At 34.4% G+C, this 12,783-nt stretch overlaps 1 protein-coding gene across 1 annotated transcript; it reads right to left on the reverse strand.

Moving 5' to 3' along the window:
* On the reverse strand, nucleotides 1-3,692 carry LOC132189905 (protein POLAR LOCALIZATION DURING ASYMMETRIC DIVISION AND REDISTRIBUTION). The gene is made up of 3 exons (XM_059604740.2): nucleotides 3,199-3,692; nucleotides 1,391-1,866; nucleotides 1-524 (listed from the first exon to the last, which is right to left on the reverse strand). The coding sequence occupies exons 1-3, from the start codon at nucleotides 3,524-3,526 to the stop codon at nucleotides 210-212; spliced, it is 1,119 nt and encodes a 372-aa protein (XP_059460723.2). The 5' UTR covers nucleotides 3,527-3,692; the 3' UTR covers nucleotides 1-209.
* Nucleotides 3,693-12,783: the final 9,091 nt, after the last annotated feature.

Raw genomic sequence — 12,783 nt, forward strand, 5'->3', positions numbered from 1 at the left:
TATTGCATTTCTTAAAACCGTATATATTATTCTTCTCATTTGTCATCACTACACCTTGTACAAGCAATATCACCTGTGTTTCAAACCCAAAAGCCAAAATAGATACAGTAACTCATCATCACAGACCAAGTAAGGTTACACATGCATGGTGGCTTTAACAAAATCTCACTCAAAAGCTATCGTTTACAATTTGAAGCTTACCTACATAATTAAGAAGTTTCTGAATCAGGTTGGGAACTAAGCCGTGAAGGCCCTGGAACATGTTGAGAAATAAGTCGTGCAGTGTCTTTCCACCAAGAAGCTTCTATTTCTTTCTCACGGAGCTTGTGCATAGCACATTCTAGAGCAGCTTCTAGCTCTTTTATCCGTTCTTGCTGCTTTGCTTCCAGTAGTTCATGCAACCTTCTCTGAAGTTCTGTGGGTGGAACTCCACAGTGAACTTCAGTACTGGCATTTTGAAGGTCAATTACCTCCCCAAAACTCGAACTACGGCTTCTGACAGAATCCGTATCGTCAACAGTCACCTGCCATCCTCAGTTTACAGATATTCAGAAATGCAACAGAGAAATTGTGTAGAACATACCAAACATCAGTTTACAGAGAGTTGGGAACTTGGTCAAATTTTCTGACTCAAAAATAAGGACATGTCTAAACTTGTTTTCTTATTAATCTTAAAGGTTGGGTATAAACTGAAAAAGGGAAAAATTTTGCACTTTGATGAATACTCCTTAATTGGTGGAGAGAATAAGGATCACAATAATTGCAGGGAATGATCGCCTAAACTCTTATAGTACCTTACTTTTGCAGAAGGCAATTATTATATCAATAATTGATGAGGTAAAGGTTACAGTTAATGAAATTTTCAAAAAGCAAAATATAGGTGTTCTACTTAGATGTATGACTCAAAATACCAGAGTAGAAGGAAATGCACTTGTAAAATAAAAGCAAAACATAATGGAAAAAGGAGGAATATACTATGAGAATTTGGTGATCATCTCCAACCGATTTTGAAATACATGCACCCAGGTTGATGACTACAGAAGGGTTTCCACAAGTTCTGAAGGTAAAAACCCCTTCTATATAATTGCTAATCTTGTAATTTCCTTCCAAAAAACACATATAACACAAACACAATACATGGAGATAGCTTGCCTAATAATGAAAACGTAAAACAAGAAAATTTTCAAATCAATGTTTTGGAAATACTAAGAGATTCTGCCTCCTCCTTGGTGGTACCAACACTGGGTAATGGCCATTTAAGAGAGACGTTTCTCTAATACACACAAAATCATTGTAAATGAGCTTTCTGAGTTTAATTGGCCAACTCACAGACATACAGGCATATATCACAAAGGAAGTAAAAGACAGACCGAAATATAATTCCATGTACCTTTATCCTTTCCTGTAGTGGATGTTTCAACGAATTATCTCTATCCAAGCGGGTCAGCAAACGCTCCAACTCAGCTTCAAGTTCTGCCTCAAGTTCATCCATTCCTTCTACATATTCATCTTGTTGAAGTGTAGATGAATCTGGTACATATTCATCTTTTAAAGGCTGATCATGTACCGTAATGGTTCCTGAATCTGGTAATACATATGATGTTGTTTGTGACTGAAGTGAATGCCAGCTGTTAAAGTTTGAGCCTTCTTGTACATCAGTGGTGGAATAGGCAAGAGTGTCAATTGACTCAAATGACTTATGCAGTGCATCCTTCCTTTGCAAATCGTCTTTGACATTTTGAAGAAGCATTTCCATTTCCGTACGCAACTCAACCATCTTAGTAAGTTCAGTTTTACTCGCTGCAATGAGATATAGCAAACTACATCCCACTCCCAAGTTGAAAGAAGTATCTTTCCTACACTGTCCTGGATATATTAGAAGCATGTAAAAGATTTAATTCCTACATAGCAATACAAAATGATAACTGTAAGTAGAAAAAAGGACAAAAGAAAAATAAGACACTGTCACCAGGTCTTTTATATGAAATCATGCCCTCTCAACATGAAAAAAACAATCATCAGATGGCTCACATAAGGAGTATTTTGTTCCAAAAACTCGCTTGAATTATGACTTTTTTTGGGTTTGAGACTCTGAATTAAAACCTGCAAGTTCAAATATTCTCTCTCTCTCTCTCTCTTTAAACATCCCAAAGCATTTCACTCCTATGTAGATTTTGATTGCTATTGAATGGTTGGTATTACAAAAGGAAGTTCATATGTTTGGTTTACCTAATGGTACTCAAGGGGATGAAGGCTAAACTTTATGTGACGAGAAAAACAGAGATAGCGATGCAACTGCACAGAAGCTCATACATTTTTAGCAATCAAAGATACGGATGTGTGCTATAGTACTAACGTCATGATGAAATCAGTGTGGTACCATTGTCTTAGTCTAGATAACAAGATTGTGTGTATGGTAGTTGTCTATTTAAAAACTAAGCAGAAATAAATGGTAATATTTAGGAACAAGTTAGACAATGTGAGAACTCGAATCTTTGGCTCATGTTCTATTTGTCAAAGACCTGAAATCATCCATATTATGCTGCATTTATTTACAAAATCAATACAATCTGGACTAATTGATTCTCACCCACAATGCGTTAAACATAAAATTGTGAGACCCATCCTACGGCATACAAAAAAATAAGCACAATCAACACAAGCAAAGTACCAACAATCATAAGTCAATTTCTTAAAAAACCAGTCAGTACATAGAGGAGTATATCAAATGGAACAATAATATGTCTCTTTATTTTTCTGAGCAAACAATCATATTTCCCAAAAGGGTAAAATGCATCGACAACCATTATGATTTAATACAACTTTATTGACATTTCCCATTTTTCCAATCAGGACCCTTTGATATCCAATTGTTCTAATTATCTATTTCCATCCCCTTTATGTTAAAATCATTAACGGATATTGTTCACATGATATGTAAGTGACTCACTCACCTATATCTCCGTAATCACACCCACGTGATGTCTAATGATTCTTATCTGACTAATTTTCGTTAATAGTTTTCAACGGAAAGTAGATGGAAGTAATTCATTAGAACAATTGGATACCACAAAAGGGTTTGAGTAGAAATACCGAAAACCCAATGCGTTCAATAGAAGTACATCAAACCACAAGACTCAAAGCAATCACAAATGACAAACCCGAGCCAAAGAAGCAAACAAACTCAAGCTCTGTCACCTGACTCCTCGCTTTCCGAAGCTGAGGGCGACGAGTCACCAGCATTCAGACTATTCATCGAACGCCTTGCACGCACCACAACATTCCTTCTCTCCTTGGCCCGCCTCAGCGCCGCCAGCCACCGCGCAACAATCCGGCGCGGAGACGAGCACTGGAGGCTCGTAGACCCGTCGCTGCACCGCCGCCAATCCATGCCAAAATCGCCAACACAGTCCTCCTCCTCCTCCTCGTCGGCGGCAAGTATGTCCGCAACGCGAATGCGTTGGTTCTTGGAGTCGACGCGAATTGGGTTTTGGGAGGGGGATTTAAAGAAGATGCTCTGCTTCATCTGGGGATTGGGATCGGTGTCAGGTACAGCGTGTTGAAGAGGGGACTGAGTGGGGAATTGAATGCGATGAGAGGGTTTTTGAATTGCAAAGAAGAAAGAGGATTTGGAGGGAAAAGGTTTTCTCTAGAGGAGCGTTTGGTTTGCTCAATTTCAAAAGGTTTTTAAGTTTTTTAATACTATTTTATTTTAATTTTATCTTTGTTGTATGATTGATTGTATTTATAATACCAAACATGATTCATAAATGCTGACATCAATAGTGTCTCCGTGCTTTTAGTAGTTATTTGATTCAGAGCATCAAACGACTACGACCCGTCGACCCGAAAACGACTTCAAATAACAGTAACTAAAATGTATTTTGTAATTTGCAAATAGTTTTGTATTTTAAATTATTTATTACTAATTTAATATATATATATATATATTTTTTTAATTTTAAAAATTAAAAAGTATTTTCAAAATCGTTACCTATGAGATTTGTGATGCTTTTGTATTGTGAACAAGGAGCGGACCTACACAAGTCCTTGTTCTCCAAAATTTTAAAATTACTTTTAAAATTTAAAATTTTACTCCTAAAATTTATAGATTTTTATGAAATGTCTCTCCAAAAACTAAATTTTTACATTTTGTCCCTCAATCTTAATTGTCTAGTTCCGCCCCTATTGTGAACTTTAATGAGTTATGAATAAAGAAAAATGTTATTTTTTCATCTTTCGTCTATTTTCTATCCGTCTTCATTCGTATTTTTTAAAAACTCATCATTCAATATGTATAACTCATATATGGCTTACATGGGCCATATAGATTCAATGTTGAATCTAAAAAATAGATAAATGAGAGATGAATAAATAGTATATCATAAAAGATGGTTGGTTTGAAATTGTGTTATGAAGTTTAAAAAATGCTTTTAATACATAAAAATATGTGTCAAGCAAAAAAGTCAATTTGATTAAGAATTTAAAAACACGTTTTGACACGTTTGCTCTAAAAAAGCTCAAAACCAATCTTTGAAAAGAGAAATGTTACACTTTCTAATGGTTTTTTTTCTTTTTTTTTTTTTTTTTAAGTTGGTTCCCAAATGATGTGTAAATATCCCATGAGTCGGTGACACATTTTTCTAAAAAAAAATTATTGTGGTCAATATTTTGTCCATATTTCTCCACTATCATCTTACAAATCAACCATTAGATTTATGGACTGACAATTGTGTTCATTTGGCAAAGACAACTTTTTAGAATGTATTTGTTGGGGAAAAAAAAAAAAAGTATTTTGATTTGGCATAAAGTTAAAAATAGTTTTAAGTATTTTATATTTTGAATTACTTGTTAATGCCTCTTCTTCTTTCTTTCTTTTTTTTTTGTTCTTTTTTTTTTTGTTTTTTTAATACTTGACATGTTGGTTAGAATTAACAAATTAAATCTGCAATCTTTGCATCTTATGGTTATAGATAAATAAAATATTTGGGATACAATAGTTTTTATTATAATTATATTCCAAATTAACGTGATAGTTCATAATTTATGAAATAATTAAGAGCATATAGTTGATAAGTAGCAATTATATTAACAAGTCATATTTTTTTTTACTTAATTAACAAGAGATGTGTTTGGTGTCATTCTCTTATGCATTTATTGTCCATCGCTTTTGCAAATCTACCACATATTCAATAGTAGATTAGCACATCTCTTATATGGAAATGGATAAGAGATATATAAAATAATGAAAGCAAACATTTATTGATTAACAATACCATGTTTGAAATATTATGGAATAAGTAGGGAAAGATACAAAGGCAAATGGCCAAATGATCACATTTATAGTGATTTTGGATACATCTAACGGTCCAAAATCATTTGATCTATGTTAAACCTTCATACGACTAGAAAACATTCAGATTTTCCATTGCCCTTATATGTGTTGCAAGCAGCTTTGTCGCCATTAGAGCACTAGCTCTTTTATCCATCACTCAATTTATTGTTAAATGATCGAGGAGAATTCTTTATAAATAAGTTGACATTTTTGTATCTAACTAATGTAGGACAAACTTTTATTTCTACATTTCAACTTAGGGTTCGTTTGGGATTGCATTTGAGGAGCCTAAAAGTGCTTTTAACACACAAAAAGTCTATTTAAAAAAAAAAAAAACTAAAAAAAAAGGTACTCGTTTGGTAAAAAAATTAAAAGCACTTTTAAGAGTCCAAAAAGCCTAAAAATTGCCAAAACACACTTTTGGCAAAAAATTTAAAATAAAATTTTTGCTCAAAAGCTCTTTTGACTTAAAAGCTATATTTTTCAAATACAATCCCAATCAAACTCTTAGTTTTCCTTCCAAAATTTTGAATTTATTTGAAATATGTAAATCTTTCAATTAACTGTGCACGAAAATTTTAGATATAAAGTAGATTTAATAATTATTTTAAATTCTCAAAATAACTAATAATTTGTTTCTTTGCCAATTTTTTTAGCACAGCCCTGTGGTAGAAAACTGCACAATCACTAAAATACAACTTTTTTTTTTTTTTAATTGGGATTCTATTATCAAAAGTCAAAACAACAAAAGCTCGAAGATCATGGGTTACATTGTGAATAATGCACTCAGGGACTTCTTCCCACCAGAAGTGATCCTCACTACACGTCAGCCCATATTTGGCAAGAGTGTGGGATACTACGTTACCAGTCCTCTTTACATGGCTTACCTCCCAATTCTGCATACTATTGAGCAGAAGCTTTGCATCATTAATTACTATTCCATATCTACTCCAACAATTATGTTCCATGTTAACAACCTTAAGTGAGTCCCCATCTAAGATAACTTTAGAAAATTCCATACCCATGTGTTGTTACCGTGCACAATAATTGATGAACAATATAAAATCGAAAAGAGAGAGATTAAGAAAGAAAGTCGACACACAGATTTACGTGATTTAGCAATTTACTTACGTCCACAGAGAAGCGGCAGTATTTTTACTCATAATGATTCCGAGTTACATCATACATATATATAGAAAAACCCTAAACTCTACTTGTACGGACTTATTAAGGAAATTTCCAAAATACCCCGTACCGTACCCTGCTCCGTGAACGTCGCTTCACTCCGCTCCCGTCTACTTGGCTTTTCACTGGTATTAATATGAGCCACCAATTCCAACACTATGCACGCTTCCACCATCTTCCATGCTGAAATTGCTTCCGCCGTTGTAGGGTCAGTGATGCCAGGTTTGGTTGCTGCCATGGATGCCAACACTCGTCCTTCATGGTCACGGGCAATGTATCCAAAACCCATTCTGTTCCCGGCGACGTCAAGGGTTGCATCCCGGTTTATTTTAAGGAAGCCTTCCTTTGGTTTGGTCCACTTCGCAGTCGCCAGTTCTGACTGCTTTGCATTTTTTGTCCTCCTCCCAGCTTTTGCTTTCTCAAAACTGACGAGCTGCCCCATCGCTGTATTCATGATACTGTTTGGCAACGACAAATCCCCCCCCAAAAACCATGTTATTTACGCCTCAACCAAATAAGCCGAGCCACAACCGCAACTCTCTCCAGCTCACCTGCCTCCAACTTCTCCACCAAACTCAAAAAAAAGTCACAAATCCAACCTCCATTATGGGACACTTCTGGACTTTATTTGCTACATATGGCCCACACATCTCGGGCTGCTTCATAGTTCTATAAGATATGCTCCACTGACTCCTCTTCTTGGTAGCAAATAGGGCATAAAGAGTCCTCCGTAACTCCTTTTTTATGGAGATTACACTTCGTCAGAATGATATTGTTGCATGCCTTCCAAAGAAACATCTTTGTTACTGTAGGCATCCTCATATTCCACACTATCTTCCAAATATTGCTGTCACCCACCGGAATTGAGCTGCTGCCATGATTGGCTTCTATTCGGTTTTTTGCAATATGGTATGCACTCCGCACTGTGAAATCCCTGTTTTTCGTCTCCACCCATACCAATCTATCCTTTTGTCTCTGTGGGCATATTGGTATATTACTTACAATGATGGCCTCTTCTGCATGAAGCACCTCATTTAGCAAAGGGATATTCCACTAATTGGTCACTGGGTCAATTAAGGAACTGACTTTTGTTTCGCTGTCAAGTATCTGAATGGGTGTTTGTATTGCATAGGTTGAAGATGAAGGTATCCACCTGTTGCCCCAAATATTAATCGAAGTACCATCTCCAACCCTCCATATCAAGCCTTCCTTAAGCAACTTTTTAGGATTCCATATGCTACGTCATGCATAGGACGGATTACGCCCTAGCTCCGAATTAAGAAAGCAACCATTCGGGTAATACTTTTAACGGATGGCTCTAGCTGCCAAAGTCGTAGGCTGCTGCAACAATCGCCAACCTTGTTTGGCTAGTAATGCCATATTGAAGCTTTCAATATCCTGATATCCCATCCCTCCTTTCTCTTTTAGTCTACCCAATATCTCCCAACTCATCCAAGTAATCTTGGTCTCCTTATCTTTTTTCCCCACCAAAAGCTTGACATCATTGAATTAATGTCCTTACACATTGATTTAGGCAACTGGAAGACACTCGTAGTATATGTTGGGATGACTTGGATTACCGCCTTCAAAAGCACTTCCTTCCCTACTTGTGACAAAAACTTTTCTTTCCAACCATTAATCCGACCCCATATTTTCCCTTTTAAACCGGAGAAAGCTCCCACTTTTGATCGCCCAATCATTGTCGGCAGCCCTAGATATGTCTCATAGTGGGTTGTAGAACTTACTCCTGCCATAGAGAGAATATGCTGCTTTGTCGCCCCCTTCGTGTTTCGGCTGAAAAATATAGATGTTTTCTCACGGTTTAATTTTTGTCCCGAAGCCATCTTATATATTTTTAAAATCTTTTGAATATTGACCCACTCCATAACGTTGGCTTTGCAAAGAAAAAGACTATCATTCGCAAAAAAATAGATGATTTAACCTCAAACCCCCTCGGACAATTGGCAACCTTGAGATCCTTCCATCACTAAAATACAACTTGGTACAATAATTGGATGTATTATTTATCATTACATCGTAATGGGGCTGTTTGCAAAAAAAAAAAACTTTATACTATGCATCTCAAAATCAACTCTTAACATTATTATTTTTTAAATTATGTGTCAGAAAGTGACACGTCAGAAAATTTTCTAGCGAGTCATTTTTTGTATGTCAGAAAATTCTGACATGTTACATCTGACATGTCAGAAATTTTCGTTTCTGACACCTAAAATTTTAACGCCTGATACATGTCAAAAACGCATCATCAGGAAAATTTTCTGACTTGTCAGACAACCTAACATGTCAATAAACCCATGTCAGCAAAAAATTATTTTTTTGTAGTGCATTAATCACTTTTTTTTTTCTACTTTCAAATAAAAAAAAAACTACAAAACAAATTTATTTTTTTCACTTTTCTATACAAAACATTCTTATTTTTTTCTTATATCAATCAAATTTTGCTTAATTCGTATTTACTAACTAAATAACAATGTCCAATAATCTATGCATGTAAAATCAAGATGAGGGTTCATGGTTAATAGGGACGGAGGAAAGGGGGGTCAAGAGGGGGTAAATGATTCTTCTTACCCACCCAAAATTTATAATACACCATATGAGAAATGTTTTGTTTATTCCCTTGGTCTTTCTCTCATCTCTATACTTTTTAAAATTATTATTAGATTTATGGGTTCCATGTGAGTCCACATATGAGATTATCAAAACATCGCCTTCCATGGTTTGAAATTGACGTGGGTCATACCATTTTTGTGCATAAGCTTTAAAGATATATGTTGCAATATGCAAGGTGATCTCTATTCATAGTGAATTACAATTGATTAAGAGTCTGTTTGAGATTGCATTTGAGAAATATAGCTTTTAAGTTAAAAAGCGTTTTAAGCAAAAGCTTTATTTTTAAGCTTTTGCCAAAAGTGCTTTTAATTTTTTTTTTACCAAACGAGTACTTTTTTCTTGGAACAGACTTTTTGAGTGTTAAACGCACTCTTAAGCCTCTCAAACACAATCTCAAACAGGCCTTAAGGGTGCATTTGGCATTGTAATTTCATAAACAAAAAGTATGATTTTAAACAAAATAGCAGACAAATAGATCGTTTGGAATTGCCTTTTTTAAAAAATTGTGATTTGAAATTGTAGAAAATCTGTATTTTTCAAATCCCATGCAAAGTAATGTTTTTTTTTTTTTTTTTTTTTTTTTTAATGCATAATTTTAAAGGCTAAATTGAGATTTTAAATGTCAAACTGTAATCTTGCCAAACCCTTAATTTTAAAACCATTACTTTTAAATCGCATTTTTTTGAAATCGCAAACACAGACAAACCCTAAAATGAATTACCCAAAGACACACCAACTATTAACCATCGACTACAACTACAAGCATAATCACATGTTTTGGTTTAAATTTCACCAAAGTTTGAACATCATTTACATTCATTATTAACAATGAGAATTCAGCATTATTACTAAAAACAAAATTATTAACAATTCCGTTTGAGAAGTTATAAGAAAAAAAAACTGTCAGCTACTTTGTACTCTTACTTTAAAATCATTTATCAAGTTATCATTAAAGCTTGCTAAAATCATTTATAAAATTCAATCTAATTTAATAAAGAATTAATGTAGAATTTTGCACTTTAAATACCTATATAATCCATCAATTCAATGCGTTACCCCCATTCAATATGAGACTTAACTTATTAAGATGTCACACTTTCTTTGAATGTGCTATTGACCAAATGAGTATACAAGTAACACCATTATTGTGTTAGACTGTCATGTCAGTTTTATAATATCAAAATGTAGTGTATATAACATTTATCCTGATACAATAGTTGATTGGTTGTGCAACGACAATAAACTAAAATAAAAATATAATTTTTAACATTTTTTTTTTCCTTTCGAACAAAGTTATAGAGTAAATTAACTTGATTTTGACAAGTTTTTAAGGCTTGTTTCGTAATTAATAAGAGAATAGCAAAAGACAAAGTGGCTTTCAAGGTTTGTACAATCATTTTCTTGGAACAAGGATTAGGAAAGGGTAGAGTCAAAATGTGATGGGACCTTGGACCCTTGATTAATGCTTAATCATGTACTTTAACAAACACGTCAATTTGTGAGGAACCCCTAAAAGGAGATCTGCGTAAAGTGGTTTTGGTGGGCCAATTAAAGCGGATTTTCGTTCACTAAATGCCAGCCGTTGCGCCATCTTCTTTGCCAAGGTCCAATAGTAAATCATATTCAATCTTCCTATCTTATCAACTCTCTCTCTCTCTTTTTAAAAAAATTATTTATTGTTAAATAAAATATTAATAAACAACTTAAAATAAAACTTAAAAAAACAATTATTAAATGTTTACAATTATGTCACATCAATATCTTATTTTTTCAATAAAAAAAAGGGTTAAATACTAAATTAGTCCCTGAGGTTTCACAACTTTATTTTTTCCCCCTTGGGGTTTCATTTTTATCACAGGAGGTCCCTGTGGTTTTGATAAGTGACCAAATTAGTCCATCCGTTAGTTGACCGTTAGTTGACTGTACGGACTGACACGTGGACCAATCAGACGTCGACACGTGGCACATATATTAATTTTTTTTAATTTTTAATTTTTTTTTTTAAAAAAAAGAAAAATCGGAAGAAACTGGGGGTGGCCGAGCCACCCCCTTGGCAATTTGGGGGTGGCTCGGCCACCCCCTTTGGCCATGGGGGTGGCTCGGCCACCCCCATCCGGCCAGATGGTGGTGGCCTGGCCACCCCCATGGCCTCGGCCACCCCCAAATTGCCAAGGGGGTGGCTCGGCCACTCCCAGTTTCTTCCGATTTTTTTTTTTTTTTTTTAATATTTTTTTAATTAAAAAAAAAACATTTTTTTTAATTAAAAAAAAAAATTTTAAAAAAAAATTTTAATATATGTGCCACGTGTCGACGTCTGATTGGTCCACGTGTCAGTTTAACGGTCAACTAACGGATGGACTAATTTGGTCACTTATCAAAACCACAGAGACCTCCTGTGATAAAAATGAAACCCCAGGGGGGAAAAAATAAAGTTGTGAAACCACAGGGGCTTTTGGAGTATTTAACCCTAAAAAAAATAAAAAAGCATACTCTAAAAAACATTAGTAAAAAGAGTCATATTTTTCTATTTGGGGGTTGGTTTATTCATTATAAAGGAAGTCATGCTGTCCTTTATATTTAACCTTAGAAAAAAAAAAAAAAAACTAAATCTGCTTTGGCAACATGGCTACCACATTTTTATTTTTTATTTTTTCAATTAATATGATACTGCAGACTTTGTGGGTATTACGTTTTGAAAACATGTAGCCATCTAACTTATGGAAAATGTTGAGGTATTATATTTTTTTTTATTACAATTCTCTTTTAACTTCATAGTGGTAGGCTGGCCGCATCCAATATTTTATGAAAATAAGTGTCATGTGACAATCTATTTCGGTGTTGATATGACAAGTTTTATGTCGATTTTTACGACTGTTTGTAAGCATGATAAGTGTCATGTGGTGTGATATGTGATAATTTACATTTTAATAACTCACGTAATAGGTGTCACGTGGATTGTTACATTTTTTTTTTTTTTTTTCTAATAAAATAAGGGAAATGGGTTACAAGGGATCGTACAACAACAAAATGGTGGCCAACCCAACAACAAAGCCCAAATAGAAAAATATAGCACATAAACAATAACAATAACAGACAGTAGGCAAAGATCTCATTAATGATCCCAAAAGAATCATAAACAAGCCGAGCCTTTCCAAAGGCCTCACAAGGCGGTAATAAGTGGCAATAGGACTCTGTAAAGAGTCAAATACAGTGAAGGCAACAACCATAATTAAGAGGAGGTTGCAGAAAAGGTAATGTAATAAATCAGTTAGGAGCCGTTGAAGGACGAACATCGGACCAAAAAGTTTTTTCCACAAGATCAATTTGTAATGAACTTATAATAAAAGCTGTAGTATTCTTAGTAGCAAATGTAACTATCCTTTTCTTTTTAGATTACTGGCTAATTGCATAAAATGGTGGTATTTTCCATCCCTCACCCCCCAAAGCTAAGGCAGGACTTAATTTGGGTAATTCATTTTCATTTTCAATTACACTATTCACTAATAAAACAAGTGGTCATAAAAATTAGAAGCTTTAGGATGTTGTCTAAAAAAAAAAGAATAGGAGATCTCCAAGGTTAGTCATGACCAAAATTTTTGGGTGTGAAAATAGGTACATAAAACTTTATTGAT

This window comes from Corylus avellana, chromosome 9, assembly GCF_965113065.1.
Source record: "Corylus avellana chromosome 9, dhCorAvel1.hap1.2, whole genome shotgun sequence".
In the NCBI taxonomy this organism is placed as follows: Eukaryota; Viridiplantae; Streptophyta; class Magnoliopsida; order Fagales; family Betulaceae; genus Corylus; species Corylus avellana.

Excerpts from the sequence above, each read along its gene's own strand:
- LOC132189905 (XM_059604740.2), bottom strand. The coding sequence starts at position 3,526 with ATGAAGCAGAGCATCTTCTTTAAATCCCCCTCCCAAAACCCAATTCGC. Across the intron at positions 1,867-3,198 it reads TTCGGAAAGCGAGGAGTCAG|GACAGTGTAGGAAAGATACT; the intron begins GTGACAGAGCTT and ends TAATATATCCAG. Across the intron at positions 525-1,390 it reads CACTACAGGAAAGGATAAAG|GTGACTGTTGACGATACGGA; the intron begins GTACATGGAATT and ends TGAGGATGGCAG.